At 40.0% G+C, this 18,452-nt stretch overlaps 1 protein-coding gene across 5 annotated transcripts in view; it reads right to left on the bottom strand.

The window, feature by feature from the left end:
* Positions 1-18,452, bottom strand: part of SIK3 (SIK family kinase 3) — a 240,964-nt gene that overhangs the window by 45,973 nt on the left and 176,539 nt on the right. For all 5 annotated transcript variants that reach the window (XM_041771613.1, XM_041771615.1, XM_041771614.1 and 2 more), the window contains exons 5-6: positions 5,048-5,172; positions 4,389-4,512 (exon numbers count right to left, since the gene is read on the bottom strand). In XM_041771613.1, coding sequence (XP_041627547.1) covers positions 4,389-4,512; positions 5,048-5,172 — 249 coding nt within the window. The remainder of the gene's footprint in view (positions 1-4,388; positions 4,513-5,047; positions 5,173-18,452) is intronic.

The following is an 18,452-nucleotide window of genomic DNA, read 5'->3' as shown; positions in this document are numbered from 1 at the left end:
GCATGTGGAGAATGGAAAGGGAAGGACAAGACAAGAGCCAGAAACCCACTAGTTGGCTATTTTTTTTCCTAGGCAAGAGCCATTATAGAAGTAGCTACATGAAAGGAGGGCTGAATGGACATGATCTGGTAACTGATCAGCTGTGACAACAGTGAGACAGAGAGAGCAATCAGGCTAGTTTCTGCCTTGCTCACATGGTAACGCCTGCCATTCACTAGGATAGGCAACCAAGGATAGGGAGGGGAGAGTTAAAGTCAGTTTTGAAATGTTTCTATTGATGTGAATTCAAGACATAAAAGTGAAGTTGATCAGTAGCAATGGGTTGGCTAGGTCATCCTTCATCTCAGAGAAGAGGTCTGGGCCAGAGAGTTAACTGAGTGTTAATAGGGGACTGAACATCACAGTCCTCAATGAAGCCATGGCTGTAAGATGGCTCAGAAAGATGGTATAAAAAGAAAAAACTTCAAGGGTGAACAGAGAAAAAGCAATCTGGCAGAGATGACTGAGAAGGTGCATCCAGAGGCACAGGAGGAAAACTGGAGAATGTAGTGTCTGAGAAACAGTGAGAAAAAAGTGTTTCAGAAAGTGGGGAGTGACTCCAAGATAAGAAAACACACAACCTGATTTAAAAATGGGCCAAACACTTGAACAGACAAGTCACCAAAAGACAGATGGTAAATACACATATGAAAAGATGCTCATCATTATACATCATTAGAGAACTGCAAATTAAAGTAATAAGAAACCACTATGCATCTATTAGCACAGCAAAACTCCAAAGCAAAATATAAAATACTGGCCAGGATGCAGAGCCCAGGAACTCTTGGGAACTCTCACTCACTGTTGGCGGGAATGTAAAATGCTGAGGCTACCTTGACAGACAGCTTGGCAGTTCTTACAAAATTAAACATATTCTTCCATTTTATCCAGCAACCATACTTCCTGGTATTTAGCCAAAGAAGGTGAAGATGTATGTCCACACCAAAAACCTGTACATGGAGTTTACAGCAGCTTTATTCATCACTGTCCAAATGTGGAAGCAACCACGATGTCCAGCAGGTAAATGGATAAATGGGATAAAACAACATTAAAAAGAAATGAGCAATCAAGCCCTGAAATGCCAGAGAGGAACCTTATGTGGATATTACTAAATGAAATAAGACCACATACTGTAGGATCCCAACTACTATATATGACATTCTAGAAAAGGTAAAAATAGGGGGACCATAAAATGGTCAGTGGTTACCAGAGGTTGGGGGAGTGGGTCAACAGGTGCAGAGGATTTTTAAGGCAGTGAAACTATTCTGTATGATAGTATAATGGTGGATACATGTCATCATATATTTGTGTAAACCCACAGAATGCACACCAAGGGTGAGGGCTAATGTAAACTATGGCCTTTGGATGATAACCTGATGTAGTGTTGATGTAGGATGACTGAATATAACAAATATTCTACTTTGGTGTGGGATACCGATCATGAGTAAGGCTACGAGTGTGAGGGAACATCGGTATATGGGAACTGGCTGTACTTTCTGTTCATTTTTGTTGTGAACCTAAAGCTGCCCTAAAAAAAAAGTTTATTTAAAAAAAAAAAAAGAAAGAAAGAAAAGTAAGGAGTGGGTCGGTGCTAAGTGCTGCTGGACAGTCATGAAGATAAGCACCAAGGACACCCAGTGGATGATGACAGGATCACTGGTGACTGGCCAGAGCAATCCGCTGGCCCCAGGCTCTGCTTCCTTTTATAGTAAAATTGGGGATAGCTGTGCCTATTTCTTTTTGCCATTTTGCCTCCATTCCTTTTCTGTTGTAGCCACATGAATTAGGTTTGTCCTCCGGCCCCTCCACCAAAACCATCCTCCAATGTCATCGCTGTTCGTCACATTCCTGCTTCCCATGTTCAGCTCCCACTCATCTCTCACCTGGCAATTTCTCAGTCTCTCTTCCTTAAACACCTTTTCCCTTATTTTCTAGAACGGCAGACCCTCTGGCACACCTTGCTAGCAATTCCTATGCCGATCCTTCTTCATCTTCCTGATCTCTGACCATTAGTGTCGCCTGGAGATTAACCCCTGGTCCTCTTCTTTATAATCACTGCCTACAAAGTGATCTCATCTCAAAGCTGTAAATATTATCTATACTCTGATGATTTGTGAATATACATCCTTGGCCCAAAACTCTCAAATAAGCTACAGCCCTAGATTCGACTGCCTACACCAGATCTCAGCTGAGAGCTATAACGCACATCTCAAACTAAATTATCTAAAACATCTCTCCAAAATGTAAGCGTTCTTCTCTAGCTGTTCCCATCTCAGTTAGCAATAAATGCAGTTGGTCAAGCCAAAACTCCTGGAGTTTACCTTTAGTGACCCTTTCTCTCACATCAAATCCAGCTTAAGTGCTGTTGGAACCAGACTGCCTAGGTTCAAATTCTAGTTTAGCCACTTTGTAGCTGTTTTATCTTGGGAAAATTGCTAAACGTGTCCTGGCTTCAGTTTTATCACTTGTAACATGGAGGTGATAGAGTTACAAATCTCATAGGGTTGTCATAATAACAAAATGAGTCAATGTTTATAAAATGCTTTGAACGGTGCCTGCCACAAAGTATGGAGTATCTCTTGAATCTGACCACTTCTTACCGTTTCTACCTCTGCACCATGTCTGGGAACAAGCCACGAGTATCTCTCATTTGGATTATTGCAAAAGTCTCCTTTCCTCTAGCCCCTAGCCCTTTTAACCAGCAGAGCAGCCAAAGCAATTTATTTATTTATTTATGATAGACATGGGGGGGGGGGCAGAGACACAGGAGGAGGGAGAAGCAGGCTCCATGCCAAAAGCCTGACGTAGGACTCGATCCCGGGACTCCAGGATCGCGCCCTGGGCCAAAGGCAGGCGTCAAACCGCTAAGCCACCCAGGGATCCCCCGCCAAAGTGATTTAAAAAAACAAAATAAAACACAACAACCAAAATTCAAAGTCAAATGTTTTTGACTTTTTGTGTGTGTTTGAAAATTTTGATAATAAAAGTTAGGAAAAAAACAAAAGTCAGATTATGATATCATTCTTCTGTCAATGCCCTCTGATCCTTGGCATTTGGCTCATGGTAAAAACTCAGGTCTTTGCATTGAATGGGCCCTATAAGCAAGCTCTCTCTCACCTCTCTGACCTTATCTCTCTTGATCCATCACCTCTTTCATGCCCAGAGGCCCCTGGCCTGCTCCTTAAACACTCCAGCACACTCCCTCCCAGGGATCTTTGCACTGGCCGCTCCTCCCAAGCTGGAGAGCTCATCCTTAGGCTGTATGGCTCCTTCTCTCACCTTCTCTATGTCTGTGTTTACATGTCGCTTTCGCAGTGAAGGGGTTCCCTGGCTGTACCTTTGCAAATACTCTCCCACCCACCAGCCCTGACCATCTTCTCTATTTTACTTTTCATTTTCTTTTTTTTTTAATTTTTTTAATTTTTTTTTTTTACTTTTCATTTTCACTCATCATTATCAGACACTCTATTAAGCCATTAATTCTAAGGAGACTTGAAGCAAATCTAGAAAAAGGGTCTTCTATTCACTCTAAAATGCAATGTGCTTATGCTGTGTTGCCAACATGGGCCATACACTCTGTGCCATTCCTTAAATTGAAAATGTGGTTAAGCGAAATGAATGAGGGTGCTCACTGCACGGTCTCTAAGCTGCTCCTTTCTCACGTGCATAGAAAAGGTGATGAAACACTAGAGGTTCTGTGTATTTGGTGTCTGTCTAGAGTGTTATCTCTTTCCAAGAGCCACTTACTACCCCACCACTCACTCATTTAAAAAATACTTTTTTCTTTGAGTCTGGGGGATAAATGTCATGGAAGTAGGAAATGTAGCAGCAAGAGTGAGGTGCAAAGCCTGCCTCCATCCTGGGCATTTACCGCCCATCTCCGCAGGGCCCCGGTACGTGGAGATATTATTGTGAGAAAGGGTGGGAAAGGGGGCCAAAGACAGGGTGGAACAGGAATATTTATTGCCTTGCAACTCTATGATGGGCTGTTGACTCTCTCCAAGGAATATTTAATGGAGTCTTCAGAGTAATAGCCTCACAAAACTACAGGCCATTCACAGATAAGGTAATTAAAGCTCAGACAGACTTGGCAACTGGCCACACAACACAAGTAGCTACATGCAGAGCTCGGCGCCAAACTCAGGCCACCTCAGGCTGGGCCCCCTGACGCAACAGCCTGTACACTATGTTCCTAGAGATCCTTGCTTCTGGAGGTACCAATACAGCAAACTGGGGTAAGAAAGGTTGTTATGTGGGCTGTTTGTGCTCCATGACTTGATCCCCACAGTAAGTCAGCATGTCTAACTCCTATAAACCCAGTCACTGCAAGGTGCTGGTCACTCCCTTACCTGTGGACATAAAAAATGGGATGCGGAACTTCCCACTCAACACCCGGGCCCGCAGGTTCTGCAGCGTGCTCCCATCAAACGGCAGGGCACCACACACAAGCACGTAGAGGACGACTCCAAGGCTCTGTGTCCCAAACAGAGAGCACATACGATTAATCGCATCAGAGGAAACGAGAGGCCATTACAGTGTGTGTATGAAGACAATGGTGAGTCACGCACAAGATAATGGAACATGCTTTTTCTTCTTTTTTGGTCAGAAATAATATGGGGCATTGTCAAGGCCAATCAGCTTTAGGATAGCTGACGTTCTTCTTTGCTTCCCAACATTAATTTTGGGCCACATATCTAGAATTTCTCTCGGTACTCATCCTCTAGGGAGAAGGCAAGTGGCAACAACAGAAAGAATCTCTGTTCTTGGCCAGGGCACCCATCCAAGCTTGCTCTTGGGCTTGTTTTGCAGATGCAAAAGGGGGAAATCTGAAATCTGTGGCTCAGCCCAAAAGACAAGAGCTGGAGGAAAGACTTTGCACATGGAATCAGGAATTCGAAGAACAGGGAGTCAAGGTCTCAATGCAGCATTTGGTGTCACCCAGGGTGAAGGCAGCTGTTACCAGCACAGGATAAACACCCAGTGGGGGCTAAGAGAAGACAGTACATACCCAGATGTCCACCTTGGGCCCATCATATTCCTTTCCTTCGAAAAGTTCGGGTGCAGCGTAGGGAGGGCTACCACACCAGGTCTTCAGTGGCTGCCCGGGAGTGAACAGGTTACTGAAGCCAAAATCTAGAAAGACAACACACATAACTCATGTTACTAGCTTCTAGTCACCGAATAAAGGCTCTGGATTGTTACATTGGAGTATCAAATGTGAAAAAAGAACATTTGGAAACTCTACAAGCAGCCACTTGAAATGAACATAATAGTGAGAGGGAGACAAAGGTGACCTGGAACACAGAAGATCCCTGGTTAACTAAAAGTACGAGTAATGGGGTTTATGTCAGCAGAACCAATACCACTCCCTTTGGGAACCTCTGCTGGGTGAGCCAAGTGAGCCTGTTCCTTTCAGAACAGAAGTGACTTTGGGTAGTGATGTTAAGATTGCGTCAAAGTCAGTAACTACATGTAAGCCCACTCATCTGGACCCAGAATTTTCCTATCATTTTTGTTTCCTATGACAAACCCATTTATGACCATGGGAGACACAGCGACTTGAAAATTTAGATAAAGTCGTGTTATTATCATGAAGGTGGCTTTTTCGAAGGAAAGGATAGGCGACTTAATTACACACTGAAACAAGAGCATCTACATTTAACTCCAAGTCCCTTTGTGCTTCAACTACCCCCCTACTTTTCTTCCCTTCTTGCTGTTTTAAGAGAGAACCGATGGGCAACAGGAGAGGTAAGGTGTGGAGAGGAATGCTCAGAAAATGAGCAAGGATGGCAGGCCGAAGGGACAGAGAGTTGTAGACTTCTGAATACTTTCATGTATGTAAGTATTTACACTAACAACTCACAACTCGTCCGGAGGCCAGCTCCCTCCTGCCCCAGGCCTACCGCATTCCCGGCAGTCACGGTGCCTGAAAATGCAGAGCGACTCCCTACTCTCCCCTTCCTAGTTTTACGCCCCTTGATTATAATATAAGGGAAAGGAGGGGAACTGAGTGGGAAAAATTAGAGAGGGAGACAAACCACGAGAGACCCCTACCATGAGAACAAAGGGCTGCAAAAGGGGAGGTGGGGGGGGGGGGGTAACTGGGTGACCAGCACTGAGAAGGGCACTTGACAGGATGAGCACTGGGTATTACACTATATGTTAGCAAATCAAACTTCAGTAAAAACAAATTTTAAAAAAAGACAACTCTGTCTCTATCTGCTATTTGCTTTGCTCCCTTTCTTCTACATCACGTGTTTTCTTGCAAGTTCTGTGCCGATTTTGCCTCTCTCTCTCCTTGTTCTAAGGCTGACTCTTCTGTTCCCATAGCTTCCATTATCATTTGTTTGGTAATAATTCTCCAAATTGCTATCTCTGGTCCTGGCTCCACTCCTGATATGAACTTCTAATATTTACCTGGGAAGAAAGAGCTCAAACTCGCCATCTGGGAGCACTGGCGTTTCCCTGCTCCCTCTTATTTCCCATTCCAAAACTGGTAATAAAACTTTTTCTGCCTCCACCCTGTTCAGTGTGTCCCAAATCCATTTCCTTCCTTTTATTTCCACTCCTTACACCTCAGCTCATACTCATGTTCTCTGCGACCAAGGCTCATGCATAGCTCACTACCTCCAATTCATTTCTCTCTAGGCCACCCATTCACAGCGGGGACAGTCACGCAAATCATGCTGCGTTAACTCCTCGCTCAAAAATACGGGTGGCTCCCACCGGCTCAGAGAACAGTGTAACCCTCTGAGCCATGTCCTTCAGCTCCTCTGGGCCCAGCCCACCCATCTGTCCAACTTCTCCCGCCCTTCAGCATTGCTAGCCTGCTCCATCCTCTGCTCACATGCCTGCCTTTGGCTGCTTCCTTTCTGTGCCATGCCTTTTCCTTTCTTTCCCACATTTGAAAGATCGCTCATTTCCAAGGTCCAGTCAAATATTACTTCCTGTATGAAGCCTTAACTGATTTCCACCACAAAAGGCTATGTCAATGGCTTCCTCCTCTGTGCTTCCGTAGCCCTTTCATTATACCTCTATATCCCAAATACTCTGTCGTATCTTACACTTAGTTGTGTTGTGTGCTTAGACCCACTAGTAAGTAAGCGGGAGGAGTACAGCAGTACTCACTGTTTTCACACAGTGCTCTCATATAGAGCCGGGACTCAAGAAAGGGTCACTGACTGAAATGGCAAGAAAATCCCTTGGCTGATCCTGTGACCTTCTGGCTCCTGGAGCCCTCTCATCCTTATAACGGCAGCTGGCCAGCCACTAGAGCCTCTACCTCTTAGCCCTCCTGCCTACAGTTCTAAAATTAACGTCATGATCACAAGGGGCTTAGAGGTCAGGGCCATCATTATAAACATTTACAGCTACTTCTATAAGAAATTGAATATCCTTTCATCAACAGGAAATAAATGCCTCTTCTGTCAAGTCTTCCCTGATCTCCAGATAGCCTCTACCTTCTCTGTACCCCCCATTACCTTGTATTTCTCCCTTATTTTGGTTATTTCCACATACATGTATCCTATTCTTCTAGCCCCTGAAATACACATTCTTTCTTGTTCCTTAAGAATGCCTTATTCATCTACGACTCTCTCAGATTACCCAGTATAACAGAGTTTAAACACAATAGGTACTTAGTAAATGTTCACTATGAATGCAACTGCATTTAAAGCTCCACCAATTTTTAAAAGCCAATAACTTTAATTTACTAAAGTCTGTGTGCACTGAACCCTGTTAAGATTTTGCTTGCAAGAGTGAGGACAGGTTGTTAAAAATCCTAACAAATGAGATTCAGCAAAGCAGATGTCTTTGGGAATTTTCTAGAAAGAGGATCCTTAATTATTTTGTTTTATTATAATTGGCTTGTAGACTTCACAGATCCTTTTCCATGGCTGTCCTTCCTCTGCACCACGTCGAAGAGACGTGCAGATACTGTCTGTGATAATGGATGCACCTTGACGTTGGTGTGACCGGTAAGCAAATCCAGAAGAGAGAAACGTGGAGTATTTTGTATTTTGAATGGAGAACACAATAGGGCAACCAATTAATTAAAAGCATAAGGTTTTAAATTTTCCTAAAAAGCAGCTTAAAATATACAGGACATTTCTCATTTTGAACCATGGATGATCTACAGTCAGTAACCTTTTTACCCATTTACTCTTCTGTGGAGGGGAAGGCACAAACTTAATGGCATGAGTGTGTTTATTCTATCTGCCAAACAGGAAGTCTTTACAAAGGAAACAATCTCAGAGGGAACCATCCTTAGTGGTGGCTATAAGCTTAGAGGTGCTGGTATGAGAAATGAGCATGCAACAATGAATGATATGATTGGGCCTGACAACTACAGGGATCCGCATCTGGGGATGCACCTGCTTCAACAGTGGGTTACAACCAGAGCAGTGGCTTCAACAGCTGGACTGATGACCAACAGCAAGATTTTAGTAATATTCAACAACAAACCCCCCTCCCCGCCCCCGCCCTGCTTGCTCTTATTTCCTATTACAACCAAAAATTCTCTAGTCTTGTAAACCAGTCAAGGGGTCTCCTGTAACCACTTCACATGTTGTTGCCACCCGTAACTGCACATTTAAGCAAAATCTGCCTCTCCTTGACTGCTGTGACTTTATTTTTTCCCGTTAAAGCCAGCTTCCTCCAATGAATGATCCTGGGGTATCTCAATTCATTCTTTAATGTATCAAACCTAACAGAGGGTGACCCACCCTCCTTGTCCAATGCACACATCACTATAAATTCACAGCTTCACCGACAGCAGACGGCTGTCCTATCTTCCCTACTGGAACCTCCTCACAAGTATTTCACATCCGTCTTCAATACTGCTGTGCGGCTTGTAAGTTACAACTCTGGCTGGCTCATTGTCCATCCACCTATAACATAACTTACTTTCTGAAGATTTAAGTTACTGATGTGGGAGAAACCTCAAGTCATTCACATACTAAATCTGGAACTCATTTTGAGAATCTATTCCTTTTAATCTACACTCCAGGGACTGGCTAACAGAAATGGGAAGAATACCTCCTCTTTATCCTCTTAGCTGCTTACCTAGGAGGGGCATTTTACCACACATTTTAAGAAGACTGGAGGGAAAAAAAATGAAAGCAGTTAAAACTCAAACCAGTCTACTTTGGGTTCTGTTGGTAGTTTCGGGAAGTAACTCCCTACTGCTGGGTTGTTTTGGAGGCAGCATGGGGCAGGTGGGGACACAGTCTCATCCTTGCTCCACATGTGGCCTGTTTCTACTCAGATTTTTGTTCACTATCCTTATTGAGATAAATGTCACATTCCATAAAATTCACCCACTTAAAAGTGTACTGTTCAGTGGCTTTTAATATATTCATAGTTGTACAACCATTACCTCAATCAAGTTTAGGACATTTTCATCACCCTAAAAAGAAACCCTATGCCCATCAGCAGTCAGCCCCCAATTCCCCCCCAACTCTCCCACCGCTGAGCTCAGCCCCAGGCCATCAGTAATTAACTTTCTGTCTCTGTGAACTTGCTTATTCTGGATATTTCCTACAATACGTAGACTTTGTGTCTGGCTTCTTTTCCTTAGCATAATGTTTTCAAAGCTCATCCATGTTGTAGCTAGCATATATCAATCCAGTACTTTGTTCTTCTCTTTACCACTAAATAGTATTCCATGATACGGTTATACCACATTTTATTTATCCACTCACCAGCTGACAGACATTCAAGTTAGTTCTACTTTTTAGTATTATGAATAATGCTACCATGAGCATTCTTGTATGTTTTTTGTGAGTGTATGTTTTCACTTCTTAGGGTGTATCTATCCCTATCTCTCTATCTATATATCTAGGAATGGAATCGCTAGGTTATATGGTATGGTAACTCCATGTTTAAATTTTTGAGGAATTGACCAAACTTTCATCCAAAGTGGCTGCCACACTTTGCATTCCTACCAATGTACCACTATTCCAACTTCTCCACATCCTTGCCAATACTTGTTACTGCCATTTTTCTTTTTAATTACAGTCATGTTACAGGGGTATGTGGTATCTATGATTTTGGTTTGTATTTCCCTATTGGCTAATAATGTTGAGCATTGTTTCATGTGCTTATTGATCATTGGTATATCTTCTTTGGACAAATGTCTACCCAAGTCCTCTGCCCATTGTTAAGTTGGGTTGTTTTTTCACTATTGAGCTGTAAGAGTTCTTTATATTCCCTGGATGCAAGTTCACTGACATGATTTGCAAGTATTTTCTCCCATTCTATGGAATTGCCCCCCCCCACTCTCTTTATTGTGTCCTTTGATGGCACAAAAGTTTTTAATTTGGATGAACTCCACTTTACCTAGCTTTTTCTAAGGTCACTTATGATGTTGGTGTCATATCTAAGAAACCATGCCTAACCCATAGTTGTGAAGATTCATCCCTGTGTTTTCTTTTAGAAATAGTTATTTTTATTAATGCAATGAGCACTAGTGAATCTACCACCCAAATAAAAATATATAATCCTGATAATTACTTACATCAAATCAAAAGCACCACCTGTCCCATTCCCTTGTCCTTTCCCAACCATTGATTTTCATCCTCTCTGCAAATCAGAATCACCAATACAGTTTTAGAAAACGTGGAGTGATCCACAAACCTCGCTTCAGCCTTACTGGATCTCCTGGAAATAATTTAGACATCTGAATGTAAACAAACAAAACATAATTCTTTCTGCAGAAGTTTGAAGACCACTCTTACTGGCAATGAGGAGTCAATGGAACTTTTAGAGAGAACAGGTGATACAGTAAAATTAACCTGAAATCAAGACTAGATAAGATGTGAGGTGAAGAGGAAGGCCTGTGATAAAGAACAAGTATTTTCAAAAAATACTTTGAAAAAAGACTGGACAGTACTAAGACAAGCTGAACACATGAGATAAAAAGGAGGGGAAAGTAGAGAGCATGACCATGCACGTCTGGCTACATGAAAGCCTAGAGAGTAGTAGTTGGTTTGGGAAGAAAAAAATATTTTTGTTATATCTTGAGTTAAGGGAGGTGAGAAGAAATTCAAGTTGACATGTTCTGAGGAACTGAGTCATAGTATTGAATGGATAAGCATTTTTTTTTAAAGAATAAGTGTAGAAAAAAGGATGGCTGGGAATTAAGGCTTAGAATGCACCCCAAAGTACTTCCTGCTCTCTAGGTGCAGGAAGAGAAAGAAGATGCAGCCAAAAGCAAACAGAAAGATCATTACAACAAAGAAGCTGAAACAGGAGAAAAGCACGTCAAAGAAGGAAAGGTGGTCTATAGTGAAATATAATGTTGCCCAAGTAATTGTGACCTGTGTCTTGGGGAAAAGTAGGGTGACATAATTACTCAAGATTAGAAATGGGATCATTTCCCCTCAGAATTTCTATTTGTCAGTTTGTCTTAATGAAATGCTACGTTGTAGGACTGGGCTACAGATATAATCCAGATTCATTCTTAATTACCTAGACATCATACTGGGAGCACAATAAGGTATTTCTGACCATGTGGGAGGACAAGTAATAAACAACAGTTCTCAATTATCAGGAAATTCAGTCAGGGTACCTAGAAAGGAGCCACCTGGCCATGCAGCTGAGTGGCATAACCCTAGAAAGAGCCTGGTATCTGGGAAAACCTAGAACTGGACTGGCCTGGTTTCTCTCAGAGCACTTTTCCCATTTATGTGGCACTCTCAATTATATAGGACAAAGGAAGGAGAAGTTTTGTAAAGGACCCTCTGTCAAGTGCTGTGTGACTGCCACGTATTTATTACTTCATTAAGATGAGCATTATTTTTGTTTTATGTCCGAGAAAGTGAGGTTTGTTAAGTAACATGCCCAAATTTGAAGGTTTTTAAAAAAATTTTTTATTTATTTATGATAGTCACAGAGAGAGAGAGAGAGAGAGAGAGAGAGAGAGAGAGAGAGAGAGAGGCAGAGGGAGAAGCAGGCTCCATGCACCGGGAGCCTGATGTGGGATTCGATCCCGGGTCTCCAGGATCGCACCCTGGGCCAAAGGCAGGCGCCAAACCGCTGCACCACCCAGGGATCCCCCCAAATTTGAAGTTAAAAAAAATTCCCAAGAATGAAACCAAGCCCCTAATGCCAGCCTGGATGCCCTCAAAGCCCACACCCACACTATATTTTCAGCATCTTGTGTATGTTTATATTGAGATAAATGTTTAATAAATAAACTATTTTTACATTTCCAAATTCCTTAGTTCTTACATTGTTTTTCATTTTATTCTTCACTCTCAACCCTTTAACTCTGCTTATGTAATTCCCAAAGTCATACAATGCTTGAGGCATACTGCATGTTTCTTTAAAAACAGTACGCTGGAAAGAAGTTACATATCACTGAGAAAAGGCTGGATTTTTCAATACATGGCACAGGAACAGCTGGTTTTCCATATGAAAAAAAAAATTAAATAGGACACCTTCCTCACATTATATGCTCAAATCAATTCCAGGTGGATCACAGACTCAGTGCAAAAGGTAAAACTACTAAAGTGTTATAAAATAATAAAGGTGAATATCTTTATAGCCTCAGGCGATGGAAGGATTTTTTTTTAAAGATTTTATTTATTTATTCACGAGAGACAGAGAGAGAGAGAGAGAGAGAGAGAGAGAGAGAGAGAGAAAGAAAGGCAGAGGCACAGGCAGAGGGAGAAGCAGGTTCCATGCAGGGAGCCCGATGTGGGAGTCGATCCCAGGTCTCCAGGATTAGGCCCTAGGCTGGAGGTGGCACTAAACCACTGAGCCACCCAGGCTGCCCTGGAAGGATTTCTTAAACAAGAAACAAAAAGTACTCATCATAAAGGAAAAAGTGGTAAATTTGGTTACATAAAAATTATACTAAAATATCTATTCATTGAAAGACGTTTTAAAAAGAGTAAAATGAGAAGGGCGCCTTGGTGGCTCAGTTTGTTGAGCGTCTGACTCCTGGTTTTGGTTCAGGTCGTGATCTCAGGGTCTTAAGATCGAGTCCTGCATCAGGCTCCATGTTCAGCGCAGAGTCTGCCTGGGATTTTCTCTCCTTCTCCCTCTCCCTCTGCCCCTTTCCCCACTTGTGCACTCACACTCTCTCTCAAATAAATAAAATCTTAACAAAAAAGAGTAAAATGAAAAAAAAATTAAAAAAGAGTAAAATGAGAAGCCACAAAATGAAAGAAAACATTTGTAACACATATAACAAAAGACTCACATCCTTACTAGTGAAACAAAACGTCTATAAATCAGTAAGACAACCCACCAGAAAAATGGGTAGAAGACTTATTTATGCACACATCATAAAAAAAGGTCAAAAGATGTGGGATAGAGTTCAACCTTGTTATTAGAGAGAAAAATAAAAACACTAAAACCACACTCACACACTCACTTACACACTCACCAGACTGCAAAACTTGTAAAGTGGAGTAGCAGCCAGCACTGGTGAGGGGGTGCAGGAATGGAAACGCTCAGGCACATGCAACACTGGTTTTGCATTACAAGTAAAAGCTGGAGACAGATACGATGTACAACCTAACAACTTTACTCTTCCATTTATACTCTTAAATGTTTAGGAGTAAAACAAGGGTAAATGTTTAAGAACATTCAATGCAACTATTGGTAAGAGCTCCAAACTCCAAATATACATCATAGATATGATGGAAAAAATGACTTGTGGTATATTCATCTCATAAAATACAATAAAGAAATAAAAGTGACTAAATCACAGCTATAAAAACATGGATAAATCTTATAAACACAGTGTCGTGTGAAGTAAGACACAAAATAATATATTTGGTATGATTCCATTCATACATAGTTCAAGAACAAATTATATGAAGGTTGCGCCCACTGCACATTATATCCAATAAATATGGCACCCCGAGGAGCAAAACTCCTAGGGAAGCATTATACAAGTGGAAAACACAAAAATCAAGACAGTGATTGCATTTTAGAGCAAGGATGAGGTTGGGATTGGGAGGCACAGTCTGGGCTGATGAAATGATCTAATTCTTGATCCAAATGGTAATTGCACAGGTATTTGCTTTATAGTACACTTTAATTTAAGTATATGTATATGGCTAATGCACAATTCTGACTATTTATGCAGCATTTCATAATAAACAAGAAAATAATAGAGAAAAATGAGAAAATAATAGGATCCTTTTTCTCCCTCACTTCTATTTCCTGCCATCCAGGGCAATTTCACTGGGATCTAAGCTCCATTATCATCAGGGCTCAGAAGAGCAGAGATGAAGCTGTTTTTCTCACCACTGATTTCTTGCCTCCTAGAACAGTGCTGGGAGGAGACATGGCACTCAGCGTTTTACAAACAATTCACTGATTAATCAAGAACAGAGAGGGAGGGACAAAAAGAGAGAAAAGGATAAAAAAGGACAAACATGCTTGAGAATTCACAGCAGCTCTTTGTGAACTGTCAAGAGGCCAGGAACTGGGAGCTACTTGCTAAAACAGAGAACTCCCTGAAATTGTTGTTGAAGAAGAGTAAACTATGAAGACTTTATATATAATGATAAAGTTTACAGCTGTAGTCAAATATAACTTAAAAGGAGTAAATATTTTAATGATCTACATAATCACTTCAGAACTGTGAGCGATAAATTTCTGTTACTCATATGCTACCCAGGCTGTGGTATTTTGTTACGGCAGCCAGAATGTACGAAGACACATCACTTATAAATAATTTAAAAATTCATTTTCTTCTATGTTACTGTCTTCCCTAATTTAACAAGAGCTACTAACGAAAAAAAAAAAAAAACCAACACTGAGGAGATTTAAATCTCCCTTCTTTTCCTTTAATATGTTCAACCTAAGGTAAATGGGCTTAATAAAACTAGCAAACCAAAAAAAAAAACTTGGATGGCCAGAAGGAAGAGGAGGGAAGGGGGAAAAAAACCCCAGATAATAAAACAAATAGACAAAACTGGATAACTGAGAGTTGACATAATTTTGCCGAATATTTCAGTTAATTAATCTGAACTCTCTCCTAACTTTAAAACATATTTTATTTTCTGATCATAACCTTTTGATTATGAAATACTTTAAGTCACAAGCCAAAGAACAGAGAGAGCCTAACAATTTCTTTAAAACTACAGTCACTTTGTATTCAGTAATTATCTTTTCTTAGCTTTCTAGAACTAACATCATCCTAAGGAACACTCGAGTATTCCCCCAGCACATGTCAACCTGGGATCAATCTAATTCAGGGACACAAATAAAATAAACCACACTATCATAAGCTCAAGTTTGGCTCACATGGCTCAGGGAGAAGAACACTACCAGACCAGACACTGGTCCAACATACAGGAAAACACAAAAGAGGGGGCAACTTCAATATAAGTAAAATACAAGAATAAAAAACTTCAGAAACTTAAGGCAAAGAAGAGAATAAAGTCAACGTATATTCAAAAAGTTAAGTATATACACTCTGTGGTTTCAAAGTGCACTTATGACATTGAAGAAAGGACTGAAGCCCTATGAAGAATTTCTGTGCTCCATTTTTTTCAAGTGCACATAAAACATTGACCAGGACAGATCCCATGTTAGGCCACAAAACAAGTCTCAATAAATTTAAGAAGACTGAAATCATATCAAACATCTTTTCCAATCACAAGAGTATAAAAGCAGAAATCAATTACAAGAGAAGAACTGGAAGAAACAAAAATACATGGAGGCAAAAAACATGCTCCTGAACAGCCAATGGGTCAACAAAGAAATCAAAGGGGAAATAAAACAATGCCCGGAGACAAATGAAAATGGAAACACATGGGATCAAAATCTTTAGGACACAGCAAAAGGACTTATGAGAGGAAATTTTAGAGAGATACAGGCCTAACTCAAGAATCAAGAAAAATCTCAAGTAAACAGTCTAACTTTATACCTAAAAGAATAAGAACACACAAAACCCAATTTAGTAGAAGGAAGGAAATAACAAAGATCACAGCAGAAATAAATGAAATAGAGACAAAAAATATATATATAGAAAAGATCAATGAAAATAAGAGCTGCTTCTTTGAAAAGATAAAACTGATGAAACTTTAGACAGACAAATCAAGAAAAAGACTCAAATAATTTCAGAAATGAAAGAGAAGTAACCACCAACACCACAGAAATACAAGTTTAAAAGAGACTACTACAAAAAATTACATGCAAACAAATTAGACAACCTATAATAAATGAATAAATTAGTAGAAACATACAATCTTCCAAGAATGAGCCAGGAAGAAATGAAAACATATGAGCAGATCAACTACTAGTAACTAAATTGAATCAGTAATCAAAAACTCTCAATAAACAAAAAGTCCAGGACCAGATGGCTTCACAGATGAATTCTACAAAACATTTAAAGAAAAGTTAATACCTATTCTTCTCAAAGGTTTCATAAAATACCCGAGGAAGGAATGCTTCTGAATTCATTCTATCAGCATCACCTTGATATCAAAACCAGAAAGTGACACTACAAAATAAGAAAACTACAGGCCAATGTACCTGATGAACACAGATGCAAAAATTCTCAACAAAATATTAGCAAAATGTATTGAAAAATACATTAAAAGGATCGTTCACCATAATCTAGTGGGATTCATCCCAGGGATGCAAGGATAGTTTAATATATACAAATCAACCAACACTATATATGACATTAACAAAATGTAGGTTAAAAAAATCCTACGATCATCTTAATAGGTACAGAAAAAGATCTGGATGAAAGTCAACATCCATTCATTATAAAACTCTCAACAAACCCAGTATAGAAGTATATCTTAACATAATAAAGGGTATCTATAACTAATCCACAGCTAACATCATATTCAATAGTGATAAGCTGAACGCTTTTCTTCTAAGATCAGGAATGTCACAAGGATGCCCACTCTCACCACTTTTATTCATCAAAGTACTGAAAATCCTAACCACAGCAACCAGACAAGAAAAAGTAATAAGAGGCATTCAAATTGGTAAGGAGTAAGTAAAACTGGTGCTATTTGGATAACATGATACTCTAAACAGAAAACCCTAAAGACTCCACTAAACTATTAGAATTAATAAATGAATTCAGGAAAGCTGCAGGATACAAAATCAACATAGAGAAATCCATTGTGTTTCTCTACACTAATAATAGCAGAAAGAGAAATTAAGAAAACAGTCCCATATACAGTTGCATCAAACAGAATAAAATACCTAGGAACAAATTTAACTGAGATGGAACTTCTGTACTCTGAAAACTGTAAGACATTAATGAAAGAAATAGAAGACAAAAATAAATGGAAAGATATATCATGCTAATTGGCTGAAAGAATTAATATTGTTAAAATGCCCATACTATCCAAGCAATCTACAGATTCAGTATAATCCCTGTCAAAATATCAATAGGATTTTTCATAGAACTAGAACAAAAAAATCCTAAAATTTGTATGGAACCACAAAAGACCCTGAACAGTCAAAGCAATCTTGAGAAAGAAGAACAAAGCTGGAGTTATCACAACCAGATATCAAACTATATTACAAAGCTATAGTAATCAAAACAGTATCAAAGCTATAGTAATCAAAACAGTACTGGAATCAAAAACCCCTATAAAGATGAATAGAACAGAGAAGATAGTCCAGAAATAAGCCCATACTTCTATGGTCAACTAACCTATGATAAAGAAAGCAAGAATATACAATGAGGAAAAGACCATCTCTTCAATAAATGATGCTAGGGAAACTGAACAGCTACCTGCAAAACAATGAAACTGGACCACTTTCTTACACCATGCACACACACACAAAAACCCTCAAAATGGATTAAATAAAGACCTATCTATAAGATCTGAAACCATAAAACTCCTAAAAGAAGACACAAGCAGTAAACTAAAGGACAATAGCCTTAGTAAAATTTTCATGGATATGTCTCCCCAAGCAAAGAAACAAAAGCAAAAGGGACCATATCAAACATAAAGACTTTTGCAGAGTGAAGGAAACCATCAACAAAACGAAAAGGCAACCTACCAAAAAGACATTGACAAAGTGGATGTCCAAGAAGGGATTAATATCCAAAATGGACAATGAATTCATACAACTCAACACCAAAACCCCCCAAATAATCCTATTAAAAATGGGCAGGAGCCTAAATAGGCACTTTCTACAAAAAAGATATACAGATGGCTAACAGACACATGAAAAGATGTCAAACATCATTAACCATCAGGGAAGTGCATATCAAAACCACAATATCATCTTTCACCAGTCAGATACAACAAGTATTGGCAAGAATGTGGAGAAAAGGGAGCTCTTATGCACTGTTTGAGGGAATGTAAGTCAGTACAGCCAACTCTGGAAAACAGTATGGAGGCTTCTCAAAAAACCAAAAATAGAAAAACCATACAATCTAGTAATGCCACTTCTGGGTATTTACACAAAGA

Source organism: Vulpes lagopus, chromosome 10 (assembly GCF_018345385.1).
Source record: "Vulpes lagopus strain Blue_001 chromosome 10, ASM1834538v1, whole genome shotgun sequence".
Lineage (NCBI taxonomy): Eukaryota > Metazoa > Chordata > Mammalia > Carnivora > Canidae > Vulpes > Vulpes lagopus.
The sequence above is the reverse complement of the archived record's forward strand: the minus strand, read 5'-3'. Positions and strand labels throughout refer to the sequence as shown.